The 25,665-nt window shown below is 42.6% G+C and overlaps 1 protein-coding gene across 1 annotated transcript in view; it reads right to left on the bottom strand.

The window, feature by feature from the left end:
* SGIP1 (SH3GL interacting endocytic adaptor 1) overlaps positions 1-25,665 on the bottom strand; it is a 129,771-nt gene that overhangs the window by 51,450 nt on the left and 52,656 nt on the right. Inside the window, exons 7-11 of the mRNA XM_066597670.1 lie at positions 15,687-15,698; positions 8,771-8,782; positions 6,281-6,305; positions 1,113-1,164; positions 13-80 (exon numbers count right to left, since the gene is read on the bottom strand). Coding sequence (XP_066453767.1) covers positions 13-80; positions 1,113-1,164; positions 6,281-6,305; positions 8,771-8,782; positions 15,687-15,698 — 169 coding nt within the window. The remainder of the gene's footprint in view (positions 1-12; positions 81-1,112; positions 1,165-6,280; positions 6,306-8,770; positions 8,783-15,686; positions 15,699-25,665) is intronic.

Below are 25,665 nucleotides of genomic sequence, written 5' to 3' on the forward strand. Positions count from 1 at the left end.
GACTAATTTTACCTTCAGATTTTGGATCCTCAAAGGCAGACTCCAAGGGAGGACCGAATAATTCAGTCTGAGCTTTCTTACTACATTTTATGATGAAAACATAAAAATTGATTATTTTACTCACTTGAAACAGCTTAGAACTTTGACCCCCCAATACCCTTATCTTGTAGAACGAACAGAGCTTGTTGTAAATTGTAAATGACATTACAGTTTTGGACACAAAGAGGTTAATTCAACCTCAAACGGCTGTAGTTCTCATTCTGTCAGTGCTACCGACATGCTGTTGGGGTCATTTTAAACGCAAGAGTCTTGTCTATAGCACTGAACGGACTGTAGCTACAGCCATTTGAAGTGGGGATGGGAATGCTGAATTTACAATGGTTATTTCAGTGTGAGTACAAAGCTAAGGGGAAGTGCACAAGCAGGCGGTAAAAAAGTTCTGTTCTTGCCTCTCCCAGTCCCTGGAGAGGGTAACATGTTGTTTTGTTCCTGTAATCACCACTGTTTTCAGACATATTAGCTGTCTGATTGTCTTAGATTGGGAATCTTTTTTCATCCCAGAAAAGGATTAAGAAGATGAACACTTGCTCATCTAATCACTCCTTTATGCTGTTTAAGCCTGCAAAATGCCACAGTCATTACTGACCACAGCAGCTTAACATTTTTACAGAATTTTGTTTTTAAAAAACATTTTCTCCCCTAAGACAATGCTTTAAATATTGAGGGGGGGGGGGGGGGGAACCTACACAAAATTGGAATCAGCGCATCCATAACATTCTATACCAATTACATTATTACATTATTTATTTAGCATGTTAAATTCTGTAAAAAAAAAAACCAAAAAAACAAAAATAATAAACGTTATATAATAGATTATATGTACCCAACATAAATTCAAACTCTATAGTAAAGTTAAAAGAAAAAAAAAAGTGACATTTTTCAAGAGGGGTCTTTCAAATTTTAATGTGACCGTTTGGAGGTTGAAGTACGGAGAGGTGACAAGAACTGTACAAGAAGTATGGATGGTGTTTAACATGAACTTCGCTGGCTCTAGTCTGCAATCATTGGCACTTTGCTTGGCGCACTGTATATTCTACATTTCTAGCACTAACCTTGCAATCTCAGCGGTGGGAGTTGAGCGCCTTGGCCTTGCTATCTCTTCACCTGTAGAAATTAAACATTATCCAGTTTTGATAGACGTGAAACACTTCCCTTTCAGCCGGTGTGCAGTATGTCCACACCCAATATCCCTACACACTCTAAACAGGTTACTGTACATTTGCTATAATTTACCCAATATTTTTTGGTATTAGTGATTTCCTCCATCCAGCATGTTATTTGATGCGAATTTTGGCTAAAGAATAGTGTGAAAGGAAAAACTGATGTGTGATTGTTCTCAGTAAGAGAAACCAAGTAATCTTGTGAATATGATACCTTTTACATGATGTTACAGCAAACTTTCGGGGATATCTCGCCCTCTTCGTCAGGCTAATAAATGAAACTAGTTTGGATGGTACATAATTATAATATATAGAGGGGAACACACTCCTCTTGATCTAAATAAATGTTCACAGACAGAAATTTGAGACTGTTTTGCGCTCAAAACCTAAAACAGACAAACTGAGCTGAGCCATAAATCCTCAATCAGTCCACTGAGCTCAGGACAGTTTTATGATGTGTCTTATCTCTCCTTCAACCTACACATGGAAGGAGCTGCAGCACCACCTATTGGATGGCAATATTATTACAAGTTAAGTTCTGAATTTTTATGAAGTTGCATGTTGCAATTATCTGCCATCCAAACTAGTTTCATTCATTAGTCTGACGAAGGGGGCGAGATATCCCCGAAAGCTTGCTGTAACATCATGTATTTTTGTTAGCCATTAAAAGGTATCATATCTACAATATTACTTGGTTTCTCTTACTGAGAACAATCACACATTGCTCTACTGGCTAACACCGTACCAAACCTTTTTTTGTTTTACTTAAAGGAAAAGTCACTTCAAGGGTTTTCCAATCTTACAAAAGGCATGCGGATCGCTAGAAAATGCCATCAATTTATGATTGGGGAGGGTCTGAAATATTCTAGGAATGAAGGGGATACAGCGCTGATTTACTGCTATGTCCCCTTCACGTTTTTTTCTTGCACAGTGGCCCTCCTGGCTGGGATCAGTAGTAAGTCACGGCATAGTTGGATGGAGTGTCACTGTACAGGGAAAACTTAGAGGGTATGCAGTACTAAATTAGCCCCATGACCCCTTCATATTCAGGAATCGATAGGGGTAAGCAGAGCATCAATACCTAAGTAAGGCTGCAGGCAGGACAGCCCGAGTCTGCTGACTAGCGCAGTATGGACTGCCCCCTCTCAGCTCTTTCAGGGTATTTAAAGGTGTTGGCTGTCCAGATTGCACAGCCAGACTGCTGTGCAGAAAACAACAGATTTTTCATTTTTTAAAGCTTTAGATGCATGAAACAGTCAGTGATACTGGAACTTCAGCTGACTCGGGCATCTGGAAAATTTCACAATACAAAACCTGGCTTTCCTTACTCTTTAAATGAGATGCAATGTACTGAGTTAGCCGTTGTTATTGTTACGGGTTATACAAATGTATTAATACAAGACTTCAGTATCGAGAAAAAACTCAATTCTACAATGTATCAAAAAAAACCCCCATCAATCTACTTAGCTAAACTCTATGAACAAAACATTAGGGATGCCAGTTTCCTGAAGCACGTGCAAAATAAGGGTGGCTACACACGAGCATGTGCATGTACATGCACAAACACGTGTGAATGCAGGTCCGTGCCCATTGCCTTTAATGGGGCTGCGGCTGCTGCAGACGGCCCCATTACAAAGCAATGGGCTGCCAGCAACCCCTGCAGTGATTTTCGGGTAAGGGCTTTAAAAATAAGCCCTTCCCTGAAAATCATCCCTGTTTGTGTAAAAATAAAGCTGTCACAGAGGATTTCTTCATCTCTGTGGGGAGTAAAGACTCCCCCGCCACAGCGGTCACAGCTGTGGCAGAGGATCGCGATGTTCTCCCATTGCACTTCTGCAGTTCCATTGAAAGCAATGGGCTGCTGGCAGACCCTGCTGGGATTTTCAGGGAAGGGCTTTAAATATAAGCCCTTCCCTGAAAACCATCCCTAGAATTTGTTAAAAAAAAATATATATACACACCTTAGCTGCGGGGGCTCAGGCGCATCTACCCTGTCTTTCTCCCTGCACTGCTCTGAAGCTCTTTCAGCAGACGGGTAATTTAAAATCCATGCATGCTGAAAGGGCTGTATCTGAATTCAATGAATGGCCAAGCACTGCCTGTGATTGGCTGAGTGCTGTGACCAATTACAGGCAGCACTCAGCTGTCATTCAATGAATGGCTGAGATCTGCCTGTGATTGGCTGAGCACTCAGCCAAATCAGATACAGTCCTTTCAGCAGGCAGGGATTTTTAGTCACAGCAGTGCAGGGAGAAGACAGGCTAGATACGCCTGAGCTCCAGCAGCTGAGGAGAGGTAAGTGTAATTTATTTATTTTTTACACATTCTAGGGATGAATTATACTTAAAGCCCTTCCCTGAAAGTCCCTGCAGGGTTTGCTAGCAGCCCATTGCTTTCAATGGGACTACAGAAGTACAGGTCCCATTAAAAGCAATGGGAGAACATTGTGATCCCCTGTCACAGCTGTGGCGGGGAATTCTTTGCTCCCCGCGGAGATGAAGAAATCCTTTGCCACAGCCATCACAGCTGTGGCAGGGGATTCTTTACTCCCGTGTGGAGTCGTCTTGGCACTGATCATGTGACAGTGCTGTCACAGTGTTCAGTGACAAGGGGACTCCCCACGGGCAATATTGACATGCACCAAGGACCTATGGTGCATGCATGTCCTATGTTTTTCGGGTACACTGCGTTTGCACGCCTGTAAAACACGGACATGTGAACACACCATAGGGAACCAATGTTTCTAATAGGAGAGTGTTTCTGTGCGCAGAACTGTACACACATTAACACGCTCGTGTAAATCCACCCTAAGGGTGCCCACCCACTAGCGTTTTTTTACTGCGAAATTCGCGGGTTTTTTTTCTGCAGGGGTCTTTGGGCTATGGGACATGCAAAGCTAAAATCGCGATCGCGCAAGATCGCGATTTTTACATTACAAGTCCCATAGAGCCCCTGCAGAAAAAAAAACCTGCGAATTTCGCAGTGAAAAAAAACGCTAGTGGGTGGGCACCCTTAGGAAATAAAAAAAGGCGCTTCAAGTGCAGACCTCACAAAACCATGTAGTTTCATTGCATTCAAATTGAAGGGTTGAAATCTGCTGTAGATCTGCAATCCACAAGGAAATCTGCAGAAAGTCAGCAGCGTGTGAAAGTACCCTGAAGAATGCTTTCTTTCTTCACAAAAGGCACACGTGAAAGACAAAATATGCATCAAATTGTGAGAAGGTTGGTGCGGGTTTATGCTGAGGATTCTTTTAGCGGATTATGCAAAGAAAAAAAAAAAAAGAACAATATAAAAAAAAAAATCCAACGGTTTGAAATTTAGAATTGCAGATCTTTCTGTAGTTCCAGGGAAATCCAGAGTATAATCTGCAACAATACATTTTATTGCACATTTTGACTTTTCCATTGAAATAACAATGTCCAGCGTGGTAGGAGTAGGTTGTCCCACAGCATATGGGTATAAATTGGTGAAGACCTCATTAGGTTGTCTGTTCCCCTCAGTGGGGTATGCAGGTGATTTGTTTTCACTTTCTCTCTAGATACTTTCTAAGTATAGGGTCGGTAAAATTTCAAGTGTCCCCAAGAGTCCTAGAGATCAAAAATAGAGCGATTGCAATTGGTAAATGGTATTTTTTAATCAAAAGGTTGGCAATCAATGCTTTCATGAACCGACCTGGATGCAGGGATAAGATGTAATAGAGGTCCACCACTAGAAAGTGCCATACAACTATGAAAAACATTCGCTTGGGCATGACACTGCATAGCATGCTGAGTGTTCAATAAATGTGTCATAGCGTCCCTAATGTTCTGTACACTCCGTATATACAGTATTACGGTAATACACTAGGATAACTATATACTATGATAATAGTTGATGGAGTTTTCCAGCTCTAAGAAATTGATGAGCGATCCTTGAGATAGGTCGCCAATAGTTCATTGTTGGGGTCCACGACTCAGGACCCCAGCCAATTAACGGTTTTCAGGAGCTACTGTCATGGTGTACAGAGCAAGAAGCAGATAGCTCTGTATACTACGTAGTGGACCCGCAAGCTATTGCAGATACAGCTCCTATTCACTGGGAGTTGCGCTTGGAATACCATGCCAGGCCACTGCACAATGTACCAAGTTATTTGCTTCCTACCCCATACACTGTGACAGTGACTCTGGCAAACAGCCGATTGACGGAGCACTGGGTGTTGGACCTTCGTTGAACAGTTATTGATGAAATATCATGAGAATAGGTCATTAAAGCGACCCTCTGGTTTCAGGAAAAAATTCTGTCCAGGACCGGAGTGGGGTATATTACATGCAGTTGTTCATCTCTGTTGTACCTCTGACCCACTGGTTCCAGGTCCCATTTTTGGCCATCCAAGATGCCCAACACAATTTTCACACTTAGGCCCCCAGTCCATGGCTGTTGTGGAATATTGCCAGCGATATTCTGGCACGGAAGACGAGGTGGAGGGGGGGCACTGCCAGGTCTCAGCGGTGAGCCTATCTAACAGATAGGCTCACCGCGCAGAATAGTGGCAAGCCGCAATTTAGATACTGTGAGCGGAGAATCGCTATGATTCTCTGCTTGTGGACGCTGCGGCTGTGCTATGAAAAGCTTCACACAGCGTGATCCGCCGGCGATGATTCACGCCAGTGGACATGCAGCCTAACTAATTCACACAGTGCATTGGTAGTGTCAGACTACCAATGCACTATAGCTGCTCTCTGATTGGCCAGAGTTGATCATATGATCATCTCTGGCCAGAGTTGATCATATGATCATCTCTGGCCAATCAAGGAACCGAGGCACAGTGTGCTGTAGGTAGTTAGAAATGTGCTGCAGCCATCTTCAACAGCTGAAAATGAGCTTAGAACAGGCAGACTGGAGAGGCGGCAAACAAAAAAACTACAGGTAATATATCATCTACCCTCACGGGATCCTAGGGCAGAATTTTGTCCTGAAACTAAAGGGTCACTTTAATTATTTTTTTTAGAGCTGGAAAACCCCTTTAAGCTATGCTGATACAATTCTATCAATATATTCAACTAGATCCTTCTACTTACTTGACAAGTTTCTCTTAATTGAGCCCTATTAATAAAAACAAACACTTGTTAAGGCACACAGCATGCACTGGTTATACATGCACTCTGCACAGACACGCATTACTGCAATATCAAGCTTGTTATATTAGGCAGCGCAGAATAGTAAAGATTATTGTGACAGAAGAAACATTAGATCCAAGCGCTACATTTTAGTAAAACCAGTTGATTATTTAGTGGACGGAAGCAGAGTACAAGGTTATTAAGACACATAACAACTCTTACCGTCACACTAAACCATAAAGAACTACAAGAGGATAGCTTGCTTGTGTTAGCAAACGCAGAATTATGAGTATTTGCAACATGAGGAAATTAAAGCATCTTAGTTTTATAAGTCACTTTGCATACAGTGAGCAGAACGGACGCTGCAAAACAGAACCAAAAACTGGTCCGAACTAAATGAAGAGCTGCCCATTACAGTAGACTATATTCCGGGTTAGATGCATCTTCCAGGACAATCTGGTTTAATAGAAGTTCTCCCTTAAAATAGAAGTATCTTTTTAGTGTTGTACGAGATTACACTTATGAATATATAAGGTATGCGACATGGGCTAAAACTGTCCAATTTGGATCTGTAGGATTTTTCCAATTTGGATCTGACAGATTAATCCGTGGGAGAACTGTGGAGTGTTGGAGTTCTGATGCAACTTTTTATGTGGATCCATACACGGATTTAGCTGTTGACAATGGGGCAAATCTGAATGAGTGCCCGATTAGGATTCCGTGAAGAAACCGTGCCAAGAACTAACCTGACAACGTTTGTGAACGAGATACATTTTAAAACCCACGTGCGGAAAAAAAGGATTTTGATAACATTTAAAAGAATGATAAAATTGTGTGGATTTTGCCACAATTTCAGGTGTGGATTCCATGTGCAAATCCACAGTGAAACTAAACCATGTGATCAAGGCCTAATTGGTGTATAAGGGTCTCAAGAGGATTGTAACAGGTGCCAGGGTGTCAAGAGGCTATCTACAGGTAGAACTGGTGCTAGGAGGCTATCGACAGATATAAATGGTGTCTGGAGGCCATTTACAGGTGTCATTGGTGGCAGGGTGTAGAGAAAATCCATCTGGAAGTATAACTAGCGTAATATGTGAAGCTATTTGGAAGTATAATGGTGACAATACTGTACTAGCATGACTGGGGACAGTTGAGGCTATGTAGTGTTACAACTGGCTGCATGGTATGAAGGATATCCATCTAGAGATATAAGTCGCTGCATGATCAGGTGTTATGTTATTTCTGAGGGTACTTTTACACGGGCCGACTAGTAGCTGAAAAATTGCTCAGACGAGCAATTTTGACCGAGTAAAAGCAGGACCCGGCAGGATGCTGAGCAAGAAATCCCTTATTAGTCGCTAGTGGCTTTAGCTCACTGCAACGAAGCAACCAACGAGTGACTTCTCACTCAGTGCAAACAGGCAGTCGTTCATAGTTGAAAGACTGCCTATTCACTATGAATGGGGGAAGGTGGTCGGAACAGATCCATGTATTTTACGAATAGCACACGGACCCATTATAGCCAATTAGGCTATGCACTAAAGAGGTTTTATCCAGGATCCGATGGTCCTGCATCACGGACCAGAATTAGACATGCAATGTCCTTTGCCCACTAGGATCAGACAGCACATGGACATGTGTCCGTCTGCTGTCCAAAGCGGGTTGTGCCTGAGAATTTCGGGCATAAGTAGTATACGCTTGTGTGAATGAGTCCTATGTGTAGCCTTCCAAATAGTGGAGGCAAAACTGATGAAAGGGTATCAAGAACCCATAAAGAGATATGACTGGCTGTGAGGCAACATGGGAAATAGTTTAAACCTTTGCAATCCAATTTTGGATTTAGGGTTTCCTAGGGGGCGTTCTCTTTCTGCCATGATACAATGGCGACATCTGCTGACTAGAGACAGTACTGCGGTATGGGACATGCTGGAGAGGCCCCCGACAACAGAGCTGCCAGTAATATACAGTAAGAATACCCTGCCGGACGTCTTCTGACATCGGAGCTGTACAGCCTTCAATCAGAATGTCTTTAGACGTCAGACAGTGGATTGGAAAGGGTTAATGGTCCACATGGTAGCACGCAAGTTAATGCATCTGAAGCTATAACTGGTCATATGTGAAGCAATCTGGGAGCATACAGTCATTTGCTAAATGGTGGCTTACTGTCAAGCTATACAGAGGTATAACTGGTAACGTGAGATGAAGCCATTCATATATACAGCTGGGAGCATGGCTTATGAGGCTTATTTAGTGTCCTGAAAACATTTTAAGCATTTTGACTTTGAGGCAGAAAGAAGCTGCACTTCAGATGCTGCAAAGGAAGGAAATCAAACTCTGGTTTAGCATAGTCAAGCAAAACGTTCAGTGAAACATTCTAAACTAACGGCTAAAGAAAGTAAAAGACACAAAAGAAATTAAAATATCAGAGATATGTAGCAACTCTTATCTTACCGGGCTACGTCTCTGCGGCCAGCACAAGGGAAGAGAGAAGACAGACCTAGTCAAAGAGTGATACATGAGTGATCACTAACACACAAACCACTGGGTCTCTACCAGCAATAACACATGAGTATCCGAGTAAAAAGTGTATGCCTGCTTTTGAGCATCATTTATTCTTATCCAGACCTGCATATCATATACTGCTGCAAACCAGGAGAACCGTAAATGAAACTCTGAGGAGAAACATAGATGGTAGCAGGCTGGATATGTCTAAGAGTGGGGCTGCCACCAGACTGGACCTGAGGGTATATTTGAAGAATTTGTACCAATCTGGCGAACAATTAATTGGTGGAGGTCACGGGCAACAGACCCCAGCTGATCTACTTTTGATGACTTATCTTGAGGATAGACCACCAATACTTTTGGGGTCCGAACTCTAAGTGTAATATAAAGGCTTACTTCTCACTTAAATCAATGGGAACGATGCCTTCTATTATGCTTCCAGCTCCAACCCCAATGAAACGTCCGGCCCTGCTGCACTGTGGGCTGGAAGATCAGCTGATCGTCCGGAATCCCTAGGGGTGGATCCTCAACGATCAATTATTGCTGACCTATCCTGAGAATAAGTCATCAATAGTAAATGCCAGGAAATCCCCTTTAAATTCGTCCTTTTTGCCTTACATGTTATAGTGGGTACATTAGCTTTCAGCTCGACTGCAGTATTAGTGGTTACCCCAAACTACTTCTCTTAGGCATTGCATCCTAAAGAACTATGGCTGCTGGACACTATAACAACTCTGGGGAATTTTGCCTTTACCTAAACGGCTTTTCTTGGTTTATAGAGAAGAAATTACATAATGACATTACTGTAAGGATTCAAAGAAAACATTAGAACATTTGCCATGATCCGTTCTGCAGATCTATTCGCTGTAGATATGATCACAGACAGACAGACTTCTGGTGACATGGGTAATTGATTTCTCCTATTGAAAATGCACATTTGTATGTCATCTTAAGGGGCAATTTCACCCAAATGTATTTCTATCATCAGCATTACAGTAGAGGCAAAATAAAGAAGAACTGCCTTGATTCAGGACTTCATAGAATTAAGTACAACTATTTCAAGTCCCCTTCCCCTTCACTCAGTGCAGAGTTTGTGCCTTTTTAAGTCCATCCTCCCCAAACCAGTATACAATAGGAGGTGGTGGTGGTGGGGCATTAGTAAGAATTTATACATTTTGGTGAAATTGCTCTTTAGAAAGCAAGAACAGAATCAAATAAAAATCATAACAGGTATGGGCAATAATAGGTTAAAAGCCATTAGATATTAAATCTGGAATCAATCACCCAATCAATATTACAGTCGGGAGGGGAGGTGGGGACGGGACACTGCTTTCAAACACTTAGGATAGGTCAGTCGCACAATGCCGCCAAAGCCCTGCCCAACCGCAGCGGTCAATGGCTGCAGATTTTGATGACAATACTGTCCTCGTATAGATGAAACCTTCTGCCCCTTGGGTAAGTGGAGCTTCTGCACTGTGGGACCACAACCTAAGGACGCTATTAAACAGCATGCTAACCCTAACAATTTAAAGCTAGTTACCAGGCTGCACCAACAATTGCAAGATCAACCCGGCAATTACCTGTAAAACGTGCTGTTGGTGCTTATGTAATAGCGACCTTAGAGCACATTCACAGGAGGCAGCAATGGTGCAGAAGAGATTAAACACAGAGCGATAACATGTAAATACTATGCGGTTTAGTTGTGGTAAAAATTTGTCGCTTTTCTGGCGCATTAATGTTGCTTTACATTTTAAATGTATTTATAAAGCAAATCCAGCAAAAAGAATAAACCACAGTTTCTTGCTTGACAAGGAGGCATGGGTTTAGCAGTAATGGGAAAGAGGGAGGGTCTTAAATGCATCAATGAGCACCATAATTTTGGCTAATTAAAGGGGTTGTCCCCTTACTGAACAAACCTGCTTCATTAGGGCTGGCAGTGTTAAAATAACATACTGAACTATACTTACCCCTCGGTCACTGATGGGATCCAGCGCTGCAGCCCCACTGTGGTGCAGGCAATTGTGACAGATGAGGTCAATGGAAATCAGGTGACTGCTGCACCCAATGAGAGGCTGCAGAGTCACCGCTTTATCTGCTGGATTCACAAGAATCGTCCTGACAACAGCGGGGCTGCAGCGTTGGATCCCGGCGGCCGTGGAGAGGCAAGTACAGTTCAGCATACAGTGATACCTTGGGTTAAGAGTGCCTCAGCTTACAAGCTTTTTGACTTGAGAGGAGGCTCTCTCCCAAATTTTTGCTCTGATTTAAGAGCAAAAGCTTGGGATAAGAGCCTTGCTCTCAATGGGGCTGCCGCTGCTGATGGTGGCCCCATTGAAAGCAATAGCCTTCTGGCAACCCCTGCAGTGATTTTAGGGGAAAGGCTTTAAATATAAGTCCTTCCCTGAAAATCTTCCCTAGCTGTAGTAAAAAATATATCCTCACCTGTCCACCGCTGCGGGGGCTCAGGCGTGTCTAGCCAATGCTTGTTGTCTCTGCATTTTTAATCACCGCCTGTTAAAAAGCTTCAGAGCAGTGCAGCGAGAACAAGTGGCGGCTAGACGCGCCTGAGTCCCGGCAGACGAGTATATATTTTTTTTACTACAGCTAGGGAAGATTTTCAGGGAAGGGCTTATATTTAAAGCCCTTCCCCGAAAATCACTGCAAGGATGTCGGCGTCCTATTGATTTCAACAGGGCAACGCCATCCCCATTGAAATCAGTGGGGGAGCTTCACGATCCGGAACGGATTAATGGCTTTTCCATTCATTTCAATGGGGAAAATTGATTTGATTTACGAGTGTTTTGGGTTAAGAGCTTTGTCACGGAACAAATTAAACTCTTAACCCAAGGCACTACTGTATTACTAGACAGCCAGGCCTATTGAAACTGGGTTGTGTGGTAACCGGACAACCCCTTTAAGCCAACCAAGAGATGTGAAGATAGACAAAACTGTATCAAGATGCGCCAAATTTTCATTAAGCATGAGTCACTGTGATCAATTTAGCACCTTTTTAGATTGTCTGGTCTAAATTTACAAAGTCTGACAGGATTAGTAAACTTGCCCCACAGTTTTTTTTTCTTGAATTATCAGATTCTTTCCTTTAACCACAACTTTTACGATAAAACCTTAGTCCAGGATCTGCGGTTACAATTCAGGATTAAGTAGCTGTCATTGTGTGTTATCCTGGAATTTTTAGTGTCTTACTGGAGAAGTAAAGAGACTAGGATAGATCGGCAGCATTGCTGGAGGGACTGTAGATAAAATGGCTATTTTAAAAATGCCCACAATCTACAGTACCGGACTATTGGAATATTACTGCATATGATATTCAGTGATTCTTTATACTGAAGACTCAGTGGAAGGGGTGAATACACGCGCCATTCCAAAGCCGTTCAGATAAATAACTGCACATTTACTAGTCTTAAGGCCCATTTAGACCCAACGATTCTCAAAATTCGCTCAAAGCAGTCTTTTGAGCGATAACCGTCGTGTCTAAATGCACGGACATTGTGCAGTTTTCGTGCATGAGTTGTTCATCGTTTAATGCTAATTTTCTTGAATTGAGCAATGAACTCTTATCAGCAGTGCAGGCTGTTATCACAGTCGGCAGCGCTGATAAGATTCTTTCAGCTCGTATCCCACTGGTAGTTCACAGCGGGATGCGATCTATAATCGCGGAGAAGAATGCAGCTGATTGCTTATGCAGAACAGCTGTATTGTTAGCCGAATGATAGCGTTGGTGTTCCGCTCCGCCTGCATAGCTCTTTAGTAGCTACTTAGCTACAATAGACTATGCAAAGATGATTGCTCAAATCTGTCACTCAAACTATCGTTTGAGCAACTTTTAAGCAGTCATCTGTCAGTGTAAATGGGGTCTTACCAATATTTGAAGGTGTATCTACATACAGTGATTTCAGTTATATTCAGTGTGCTTATTAGTTTAAGCCAGTGACCTCTAACCAGTTTTTTTGCAGCTCTTAAAAGGGGTTTTCCAGAGAAATACAATGAATAAGCCATCTTCAATATAGGTCATCAATAGTTGATCAGCTTGTATATGCCGCTTGGGATCCCAGCTGATCAGGTTCCACTGTCAGCACCACAACACACAGGGATAGGAGTGGAAGCAGTTAGCTCCGACCTCTGTATAGTGACCGGCACCGGTAATTGCAGGTGCAGCTTTCACTAAAATCAAGGGGGGGGGGGGGATAAGCTTGCAATTACCAGCACCAACCCCTGCACTGGGGTCGGAGCAGCAGCTTTAGCTCCGTACCTCTGTATATTGTGAGGCTGACAGCGGGCACCCGATTCACTGATCGGAAGGGTCCAGAGCGGTGTACCCCAGCCGGATCAATAATAGTATTTCCCTGGAAAACCCCTGTAAGAAACAACAATATCTAGTGTGCCATGGTATGGGACTTGTAGTTTCACAACAACCACAGGTTGGAGACAACTGGTGAAGAAAACATCTAAAATATACTGTAATAATGGTAATGTTTACAGTTAGGCTCTACATAAAAAGTTGAGTAACTTCATAAAACTTTTCTTTTGCCGATTTTGAGCTACATAATGTTTCATTCTCCATTCGCAACCAAGTTAAAGTAGTTGTCCAGTTGCAAACTACTGATTGCCTATCCGCAGGAAAGGCAATCAATAGATCAGCAGTGGTTCCCCACTGCTCAGGTATTCTTTGGGCCAGTGTGTTTGTGCACTAAGTCGATTTCTGGTTCCTACTGCAGTGCCGAGGCTTGGTATTTACAGACAAAGTTCCCACTAAAGTGAATAGGAACTCTGCCAATAATACTAAGCCTAGACACTGCAGTGGGAATGAAGCCATTGGCTTCCTACAGAAATCAGCTTAGTGCATGAGTGCACTGGCCTCCCAAATTGCAGAGCAGCAGTGGTTCCCCCGTGCATCTACTATTGATGGCCTTTCCCAAGGATAGCCATTAATGCTCTACAACTAGACAAGGGCCACTCCGGCAAAAACACATTTTTCCATGCTTCCCCAGACCTTGTCGGTCACACTCTTGGGGTCTCCTCTGTGTATTCCAGTCACTTCCTTGAACTGCAGCTCCCTGTCTGATGTTTATCAGACACCATTTTGAGAGTTAGATTTTTTTACTCTCAGTTTCACATTTATCCCATGCCAAACATTAGCTAAGGTTATGCCATTCTACCTACAGGGGGAAGGGGCATTTTAATTATCACTACCTTCACTACCTTCTATATTCACTTATATAAGCTAAAGACCATACGTATACAGTCAAGAGTATGAGCTGTGATCTCCTCTATTATAACTGTGCGACATAAGCTATGTGATCATCATCAGTAACTGCAAATTCATAATACCCAAGTAGATCTGAGCTGGTCAGAACTGAGATCACATGGCCATCTGAGAAAAAAAAATAAAAAGAGGCTGAGATATTCATATAGAAAGAAATAACTAACCAAGGTAACACTAGCCAACTAACATATACTAGGGGCATAGCTACATAGCAAATGCATAAAAAGATCTTTGAAGTGGCCCTTTAAAAATTATCTGCTGGGTCCTTCTTGTTCGATTGAGCGCTACTGAGTATGTGACCAGGGCTGAGCTCTGACTGTCACACAATCCTGCAAAAGCCTGATGGGAGCTTTCTATGTAAATGGAGAATAAATCATCATATCAAGGCAAACAAAGTATTTGCAAAAAAAAAAATTCAACATATTGTGTAGATTTAAAGGGGTTGCATCATTTGAGACAATCCCTTTCAAAAATCAGTTGATCTGCTTGCGTCCTGCTCCTGGCAAACAGCTCATTCTGCCGCAGGGGAAGTCATGGCCAGCCTCTCATTTTCCCTGCAAATATATCTGCTGACTTCTGTAACTTATCTGTCCTGAGAATCACTCGGCCATGTCTGATACACTGGAAGCAAACACCAAAGTTCTGTAGACTGTTTACAATAAAGGCTCAATGAGAGCACTAAGGATGATCTGTAAAGCTGAGGGGAGCAGAACCAACACCCCTCCACATCAATACACAGATTTATATTTAGATAGCATTCTGCCAATGGAAAAAAAAAATAGGACATGAAATATAGCTGTGTTTTTATTTTTTGAATCACTTCACGTCAACTTAAAGGGGTTTTCCATAAAAATACTATTGATAACCTGTTCTCATGATAGGTCATCAATAGTTGATCGTCTGGGGTCCGCTACAGCACACAGCAGTACGAAGCGGAATCTGTTGTGCTGACCTCTGTGTAGTGGCTGGCACTTGTAATGACAGGCATAGCTGTCAGTAAAACCAATGGAAACTGCACCTGCAGTTACAAGTGTCGGCCTCTACATAGGGGGTCGGAGCAACAGCTTCTGCTCTGTACTCCAGTGTGTTGTGGTGCTTACAGCGGGCGTCTGATCAGCTGATCGGTCAGGATACTGAGTGGGGGACCCCAGACGATCAGCTATTGATGACAGGTTATCAATAGTATTTCCATACAAAACCCCTTTAAGACTCCTAGCCAGCTTTCTTTGCATCATTTGGCAGAACACTAGAATTATCCCATGCTTGTTTTGTGCACACATTAAAAAGGAACACTTTAGGCAAAACTGATACATTGTTTCATACCTGGTACAGGACCTAAAGGGGCAAAGCATAACTCATGTCAGGCTCCGCCCCCTCAGGCCCTGCACCAGGCATAACACAATGTATCAGTTTTGTACAGAGTGTTTCTTTTTCTCCTCAAGTGATTTTGTAGGGAAGTGTGAACAAAATCTCAAATACAAAGCAGTGCTGTAGGTGCACAATGTGGGCAAAATTAAGTTACACTTTGTTGAGACAGATTTACTCTAAAAATGAATGAAAACCAAAGATTTTATAGCTTACCGGACTTTTCCTCTACAAAATGAAGCATATTAAAATAAAGAAAAAATAAGCACACAAAATTAGACATGATTCATTAATTAGCAACCCCACCTGCAGACAAGACCTAATCCGAATGACATATCTGAGGTATGGAGTTACGTTGTCAATCAACAAATCACTTCTATACATATACAAAGTATTTGGCACTTTAACTGGAAAGTATCTGCAGAAAATAACACTGCATTACCAACCAGATTTAAAAAGATAAATCCTGAAGCATTTCCGTTTTCACACTGGGGCACAGAGAAATTGGCTGACATTTCCTGCTATTCATTTAATGGCTTTGCTGTTTAACATGGGACAAGGTCAACAGTGTCATCTCATTACCATTAGAGGGCAGGGGATTTAAAGGGGTTGTCAGGTTACAATTTAACTTTTTTTTAAAAAGTTTAGCCACATGAGTTAGAGTAATAAAAACTGCAGCTCCACGATTCTCCTAGTCTCTGTTGACAGTAGAAGTCAAGTGACCATTGCCTGTCAATCAGAGGCTGCAGCGTCACCATTCAGAACTCTTGGCATCATGGTGCCCAATATGTGAGCACTGCTGCCAAGAGAGTAGGTAGTAATGCTATGGCCTCTGATTAGCAGGCACTGGTTACATAATTTCCACTCTCAGAGACAGGGAGAATCCCAGGACTGCAGCAATAGATCGCCGGAGCTGAGGACAGGTAAGTACTAGAGATGAGCGAGCGTACTCGGATAAGCACTACTTGCTCGAGTAATTGGCTTTATCCGAGTATCGCTGTGCTCGGGGCTAAAGATTCGGGTGCCGCTGCGGCTGACAGGCGAGTCGCAGCGGGGAGCAGGGGAGAGCGGGCGGGAGAGAAGGAGAGAAAGATCTTACCTCCGTTCCTCCCCGCTCTCCCCTGCAGCTCCCCGCTCCGTGCCGGCACCCGAATCTTTAGCCCCGAGCACAGCGATACTCGGATAAAGCCAATTACTCGAGCGAGTAGTGCTTATCCGAGTACGCTCGCTCATCTCTAGTAAGTACCCTTTGTTTTATTGTTTGGACCCACTCAGCTCAAATTTTAAAAGGTTAAATTGTAAGTGGGCAACTCTTTTAACCCCTTACGTGGCGGGTTTCTTACCACCCTGTCGTGCCCATCAGGGCAGGTTTTTTAAATGGTCTAATCATTTAATTTCAACTAATTTTGCAGTTGCGTTCCAAGAGCCATAACTTTTTCATTTTCCCATTGACTCAGCCATATGAGGGCTTGTTTTTTGCTGGAGAAGTTGCACTTTTTGATTGCATCATTTTTGGGTATATATAATGTATTGCATAACTTTTGTAAAAAAAAATGTGTAGGGAGATTGGGGGAAAAAAGAAATTCTGCCATTTGTTTTTTGGATTTCATTTTTACGGCATTCAGCGTGTAGAAGAAATAATGTGATAACACGATTCCAGCGATACCAAGTTTATACATTTATGTAATTTTTAGGAACATGTAAAATTTTGATCACTTTTTATTCCATTTTTTAGTCGCAAGATTAACAAAATCTGTAATTCTGGCTTGTTTTTTATTTTTCACCGCATTCTCTGAGCGGTAATGATATATTAGAGTAATTGTACAGTCCAGTACGATTATGCCAATACCAACTGCTAATAGTTTTTTTCTTTTTTGCGACTTTTTCGCAGTTTAAAAAAAACAAACAAAAAAAAAACAATAAAAATTTAAATCACCCCCCCCCCTTTGCCATATCTATTATGAAAAAATCTAAAATCATAAAAGAAAAATACATAGTTGGTATTGCCGCGACCGTAAATATCCGATCTATCAAAGTGGTGCATTATTTACCCCGCACGGTGAACGTAGTCCGAAAATGAAATAAAGAACTGCCTGAAATGCCCTTTTTCAGTCACTCTGTCTTCCAGAAAAAAATGCTTTAAAAAGCGATCAAAAAGTCGTATGTATTCCGAATTGGTACTAACGTAAACTACAGGACATCCCGCAAAAAATGAGCCCTCGATCAACTACGTCGATGGAAAAGTAAAAAAAGTTATTGAACGCAGAAGATGCAGCAGAAAATAATTTAAAAAAATTAAATGTCTGAAAAAAAATACAAGCACTATAGTAAAAAGAAAAACTATACAAGTTTGGTATCGTAGTAACCGTACTGAGCCATAGAATAAAGTTATCATGTCGTTTTTGTTGCAATTTGTGCGTCGTAGAAACAAAACGCACTGAAAGATGGTGGAATGTCTTTTTTTTTCATTTTACTCCACTTAGTATTTTGTAAAAGTTTTCAGTACATTATATGGTACTTTAAATAGCACCATTGAAAAATACAACTCGTCCTGCAAAAAACAAGCCATCATACAGGGACGTCGATGGATAAATAAAGGAGTTATGATTTTTTTAAACGGGGGGGAGGAAAAAAAGAAAGGGGGGAGGCACTTTATTAAGGGGTTAAATAATGTACTTACTTCCTTCCCTGGGTCATTACGATGCAGGGATACCACATGTGTAATATTTTTTTTAATTATTTGCAAAGTAAGGGCTCCTACCCACTAGCGTTTTTTTTTCTGCGAAATTCGCAGTGTTTTTTTTTTCTGCAGGGGTCTTTGGGCTATGGGAGTTGTAAAGCTAAAATCGCGATTTCGCGATTTTAACATTACAAGTCCCATAGATCCCCTGTAGAAAAAACCCCCCCTGTGAATTTCGCAGTGAAAAAAAACGCTAGTGGGTAGGAGCCCTAAAGGGAGAAAAGTGTTTTTATTTTTTCTATAATTTTTGTCAGCCGGTGGTCTCCATGGCAACCTGTAAGCAAAGCAGTGCAGGATTTTGAAATTAGAAGCGGGAGATTGCCGGTAGAGCTGTAATATCTTAATGCTTCTTATTTCAAAGTCCTGCACTGTTCTGTGTGGAACTGTGCAGAGCACAATGCCACAGCTTATGGCATTGTGCTCTGCAGGTTCCATAGTGATACATAGCCCGGAAATCCAGGCAGTGGAGTTCGTCCAGGAAAATTTCCGGCTGTGCCACTCAAGGAGTTTAAAAGGGATTTTTTGGGACTAAACTATTATTGACCTATCCTCAATATCTCAACATTAGGTGGTAAACTTGCTTGTGAACCCTGCCGATCAGCTAATGTAAGAGCCCCTCAGGATAGGTCATCAATATCGGATTGGTGTGGATCTGTGAGATTGTGACCCCTGCATGGCCATTCACATTGAAATATACGGCGTTGTACCTGTTATGCAATAAAGTGACAGTAGCACTCTCCTGGGCACCGCGGACACTTCAGACAGCTAATCAGAGTAGCAGACCCCCACTAATCAGATATTGAGAATAAGTCCTCAATATTGGTGTAGCTGAAAAGCCCTTTAATGACAGACAACAGCCCTACTAGTGGCCAAGATAAGGCAGGATAGCAATACTACACACAAAAAAGGCTTTGTATGCAGCTCTTCTGCGACTCTCTTGTCACTGGGATGGGTCTGTAACTGTAATTAGCCTATGTCCATCCGCTCCAATTTATTGCAGCTGCCACATACATCCTGCTGTGCTGTCTAGAGAAACGATATAGAAAATAATGTGTAAATTTCCAATATGGTCGCCCCTGAAAAGTTTTTAAAACTTTTTTTTTCCTCTAACAAACTTATGATTTCTCTTCTGCAGACTTACATATAATGAGTAAGACATACTTTAAATACATAACATAATCCCATTAAAATTAGAGCTCCCAACACAACAGTGAAATGTTCACTCATAGTTAAAGGGATCGTCTGCGATTTAGGACAATATGTTGTATAATGTAAACATTTTTACATGCAAAAAAGAGAATAATCTGGGGAGTCACAGAGTTCAGTAATATCTATTCAGTATTGTTCAAAGCAGACAAGATGTTCTAGAGGACAAGAAAATCCTGTAATCCTGTTGACTGGCTTCCTGTGTAATAAGACGGCCCGAGCTTCCTCTTATAACAAGGGACTCCATTACAGAGCGATGGTGCATATTAGTAGGTTACCCTCACAAGAGTGCAGGCCTTTGGCTACGAAACCCCAATATTAATATAGTAAAAGCATGTGATTTTTGTCTGCACACGGAATAAGCACATTCATACCGTACAGAGCTCTGTGAATGAAGCCGTATAGAGGCACACAGAGTCCTGTTGCCATTATATTGAGCCTCCATAGGTCCATGTATAATGGAGATAAAAAGTAATGCAATGCTGTGCAGCAACAGCGCTCGGAAGCTGCCCTCACCTAGGAAAAAAATCGCGCACCTGTACAGGCTTCTCGGGTTCTCCGTTAAGCCCCCTGCACACGGGCGGAAATTCTGCAGTGGGATTTCCCGCAAAATTTCCGCCCGTGCCCGCTGCCATAGGATTGCATTAGATAACAAAATCCTAGGCAGACGGCTGTGATTTGTCCGCAGGAAAACACATGCGTAAAACAAATTGCGGCATGTCCTATTTCTGTGCGGGTCTCGCAGAGGCCCCCCACAGAAATGTCAGTGGTGACGGGCTGGTTCCTCTCTGCGCATGGGCCGGCTGGCCTGCAGCCGGCACACAGCGCAGAGAGGAGAGGCTGGGAGCAGGTGAGCCACAGGGCTGTGCAGGGGCACAGATCCGCATCCCGCTGCGAGAATTGCGGAATCCGCGATCGCCGTCCATGCGGACTTTCCAAGGCAATATGCAGGCATTGAAAGGCATGTAATTTAAAATTTTTCTTCACACTCACACATAAGAATTGCGTATTCTGCGAGTGGAAGAAAAATCGTAGCATGCTCAATTTTGCTGCAGACTCCGTGAGGACGGTCTGCATTGATGTCCATGGAGGTGTATGGGCTGCGGTTACCCACACCATCGCTAAGCAATGGAGCAGGAGGTACAGAGGAGAGGAAAAAAAAAAAAAAGTACTGCACATGACCGACGGCGAGCCAACATGGTCATTCGCAATACAGTTTGATCAGGTGCACAGGGACACCGTCCGGGCTCACAGATGGTATCCACTGCAGGTCTCCTGCATGCAGAATCCGACCCGCTCATGTGAGCCAGGCCTTAGGGTAAGTTAACACATGGCGAAAATGCTTCGGGTTTTCTGCAGCGGAAGATTCATGTCAAAAACCGCATCATTACCGCATCAAAATTCAGTTGCGGATATGTAACAGATTTCAGCCCTTCAGCTACCGCTAGGACCTGACATGAGCAGCTAAACACACCTACAAATAGCCGCTCACTGGCATCACATAATAGCGCTCCTCTCACCTCTGAATACTGAGCGGTGAGCGCTCACTGCTGGCACCAAGAGAGCAGCGCACATCGTCACTCAACAACCGCTACTGAATGCCACTGCTGCTCAGGTGATGCGGAAGTAGGCTGCCTATCACCAAGGGAAAGATGGTGGCGCTTAGAGATGAGCGAACGTACTCGGTAAGGGCGATTTCGCAATCGAGCACCGCGATTTTCGAGTACTTCACTACTCGGGATCGCCAGGGGGCAGGGGGAGGCGCGGCGGAGCGGGGGGTAGCAGCAGGGAACAGGGGGGAGCCCTCTCTCCCTCTCCCCGCTGCAACCCCCCACTCACCCACAGCGCACCCGTGTACTTTTCACCCGAGTAGTGAAGTACTCGAAAATCGCGGTGCTCGATTGCGAAATCGCCCTTACCGAGTACGTTCGCTCATCTCTAATGGCGCTCAGTGCTCTGCCCAATCATGAAGAGAACTGTACAGCCATGTAGTTAGAGCTGCACAGTCCTAGCCATCCTCTCCCTGCACTCATGTCTATGATCAGTGCAAAGAGGAAACAAGCAGCTGCACAATCAGAGTTCAGACTCCTGTTGCAATCAGGAGAATACTGGAGGGGTGAATAACCACTGAACCAAAAGGTATGCAGTACTAATCCCGGAATCTTAAGATCAACCATCTCATTGACCTAGACCACAAGGGATCCTTACAAAAGCACCATCACTGCCCTAGACCACCAGATATACTGACATTCCAGACCACCAGAGATACTGGAATTAGTGCCTTCACTGCCCTAGACCAAATATACTGACATTAACCCAATTACTACTCCCCAGGGATACATACATTAACCCCTTCACTGCCCAAGACCACTATGGATTCTAGAATTAACATCCTGACTGCCCTCAATTATCAAGTATATTGACATTAATCTCATTACTGCACCAAACAAACTGACATTAATCCCTTCATTGCCCTAGACCACCAGGAATATTATCACAAATCCTTTCACTGCCCTAGATCAACAAAGGTACTGATAATAACGCATTTACTGCTTTAGACCACCAGTTATATACACAATAATCCCTTTGCTGCCCTAGACCACCAGATATATAAACAATAACCTTCAGTGCGCCAATGCGGTTTAATACTATTGCCATGAATGCTGTGTGGCTCTGTACATTTGTCTGCTTTATAGCTAAATATTTTGACACTGTACATAAATATATAATTTGATGCGATTCTGTATAATCCACCTTATAAGGAGCAGCGCTCAAGTCTCTACTGCCTGGCTAACTAGCTAAAAAGGCTTAGAAGGAGCATTACCTCCGTAAGACAGTATCCAAAAGGAGCAAGACACAAATTTTCTTGTCAGATTCTGACAGTATTGGAGGCATATATTTTAAAGGTAAATGGTGCAATGCTGAAGGACGACTAGCTCTGATCTGCATATGACGCTGCAATATCTACATTATCACAAAATTAGTATATTGCAAATTGTGGTGCCTTATTTGACTTGTTTTACCCATTTCCTAATTCTTTTGCACTAGCTGTCCTGTACATCTATCTTCTTACGAACAGCTAATCAGAGCACAATGAGACTTGTAGTTCTCCAAAAGGCGTTTCAGGCATTATAGCACCTTACAGTGTCTGTAGGAGCCAGATGTTACACTGTAAGGGGACTTAATGACATCCTCTTCACTAAAAGGAGCTGAAATTGGCCTTGATTTAACCCTTTCCAATCCAATTTTGGATTCAGGGTTTCTTAAAAGGCTTTCTCTTTTTACTGTTATACAACGGTGCCATCTGCTGGCTAAAGCCAATGTGTGTGCACCAGAGAGGCTCCGACAGTGGAGTGGCTGGCAATAAATGGTAAGAATACCTTGTCGGACATCTTCTGACATTGGAGCTGTACAAACTTCAATCAGAATGTAGGAAGACGTCAGACAGTGGATTGGAAAGGGTTAAGGGCATGATGATTTATTTATTTATTTTCACTGCTTGTATGATTCTCTGATGAAAACTGCCCATTCAAGTCAATGGGTGCGTTAAAAAAAACCCAACAAGGATGCAAGTGCGATCCATCTTTAAAACATGTAACCATGGGAACCATAAAAAGAGAACCAGAAAGTACAGAGCCTGGACATTGTTCTGGTTTTTTTTTATACGAGTGTGAAAATAACGGATGTATATTGTGCAAAAAATTGCAAAAAACACATGAAAATCAGACCAATATTTCAAGATAATTTTTTAAAAAATTGCTAGCGTACAGACAGCCCAATCTGGACAGAAAATACGCCCATGTGAATGGGCCCTTAGGGTCTACCCTCTACTGCGAGTTCTCCAGACTGACGCATCATACATAATTTGAGATTGGTGAAATCTTAAAAGCCCCTCGGTGGCCGTTTTGCTACTTTATGCTCAAGGAATAGAGCAAATTAAATGACAACCAATGAGACTAAGGAGTAAATAGTAGCGACTTGTAATTTTACTATGAATTTCAATTAACCTCAAGTGTGTCTGTCTTTATACACCCTCCTAACAACTTTTCCTCGTAGCAGTTGACCCTTTTACTAAATGACAAGTTTGATGTAACCATAGTAACTGCATTTGTCAAAGTAGTTACCATAGAAACTTGGAGCTTGTAACAAAAGGGACATAGGTATTTTACGATGGGGGCCGGAACATTGCAAACATACCATGTACCTGCGTGGAGCCGGCCTTGAGCTGAATTGCTGCTCGTGCTGCACAGCATGTTCTTGGGGAAGGTATACTAACCAGCCATTTAAATCAATGGTGGGTTTGGACCGCCGGGGTCTTACATGCAGTTAAAAATTATATATATATATATGAGGAAATATTAACAGATATAAAATTTTGAGCTTCAGGCATTTCCAAAAATAGAGAAAATGACCTGTAGCAAAAAAAAATTATTCTGTCTGAATGATCTTTCTGCCCATTGGCAAATACAGCAGCAATATCACTGGAGACTGGCAGGAATGAGATGTGCACCAGGCTTGGAGCGGACAGGCAGTGACACAGCTGTGACAAGTGGGTGTTAGGCCTCCGTGTGTGGGCACAAGGATTAATCTCTGTTCTAGCAAGAGCACAGGAACAGTATTAGGACGCCAGCATGCAAGAGAGAGAAAGCTGACGCGGGGAGATACAATGTATACTGCGGTAATTTAAATGCTGTTGTGCTGCGGTGCCCATAGATCCCACCATAACTGTTAGCTATAATATGGAAGCAGATGCTTATTAAAAGGGATATTAGAGCTTTAACATTTTTTTTTAATACAATGAAAAATTATACATTTTTGCAATATACATTGTATCAAATTTATGAGATACATAAGCAGAAGAAGCAGTGGGCGGTCACGTGCAGTTCATTGTACACGTAAGCGCTCAGTCACTTGCAGGTTTCAGCGGACGTAGAAGAATCACCGCTGAAGCCTGCGAGTGACTGAATGGTTATGTGCACAATGAACAGCACATGTGACCACAAGCCACTTCTTCCAGGTTCTGTGTGGTGGGCACCAGGGCTACAGAACTGGACTGGAAGCCGCGGGTCAGTATTTAAGTTTTCTTTATTTCAATGCCATTTAACTTTTAAGTCTTGGAAAACCCCTTTTTGGTCAAATAAAATAAATTAAAAAAAAAGCTGTGTACTCAAAAATGGTAACAACTTCGAGTCGCATCATAAAAAAAAAAACAAGCCCTCACACCTCCCTATTGACTGAAAAATAAAGTTATGTGGCTCTGAATAGGACAACAAAAAGCATTTTCTTAAAAGGAAGTCAACATTTTTACTGCATCATGAATGCCACAAAAGCAAAATGGCGCAACTGCAATTTTTTTCTCCATTTCACACCACTTACGTTTACGCTTAAACAAAAATTTCCACTTATAAACGTTTTTCAATACATTAAATGGTACCATTAAAAATGCAACTCCTCTGCAAAAAAAGAAACCCCAGAAAATGGCTATGTCAATAGGAAAATAAGAAAAAAGATGAAAACAAAAACCCGAAAAATAGTTGGTAATTAAAGAGCCAAGATCTCTACTTGCTGCTATTCCATTTGATCCATCGTTGCCTTCCATTAAAGGGGTTGTCTGGATAGGTCATCAGTAGTTGATGGACGGGGGTCTGAGTGGTTCATTAGCTGATTGTCTGGCCCGCTGATCTGACCAGGAGAAGTGCAGCGCGACACTCCCAAAGGGAATGAAACCGGCGCCCGCACTTTCTCCCCTGTTCGCTGATGACAATGTCAGGTCCACTACACTGGACAGCTGGTCAGACAATCAGCTTATGGGTGGGTGTCCCGAGCAGTGGACCCCTTTATCCATAAACTACTAATAACCTATAGAGAGGACAGATCATCAGTGGAACAGACGGCAGACAATCCCTTAAACTATACCCTGGTCATGTAATGTAATGTTGTATACCATAGGGTCCTAGTATAGTTTGCAGCCACATTAGGAACACAATCTATGATAAATAAACTAAAACTAATATGATGGTGGGCACAACCGCACCCACTGATAAGTGCCTTCTCCCCTGAATTTCTGAGCAGCTCTATGAAGTTGGTTATGCGATTTCTTTTGACCAACTGACCAATCGTGAAGGCCTGTTGTACATGTAGCATGGCCCTAATTGAGGGTCTGGTGGTACCTCCTACTGTACTGATCTGATTTACAAGCAGAACAATGAAACTAATGGCAGGGTCCGTCTGGATTCTGTCATAGCGTCT

The sequence above is a fragment of the Eleutherodactylus coqui genome, chromosome 3, assembly GCF_035609145.1.
Source record: "Eleutherodactylus coqui strain aEleCoq1 chromosome 3, aEleCoq1.hap1, whole genome shotgun sequence".
NCBI classification, from domain to species: Eukaryota; Metazoa; Chordata; class Amphibia; order Anura; family Eleutherodactylidae; genus Eleutherodactylus; species Eleutherodactylus coqui.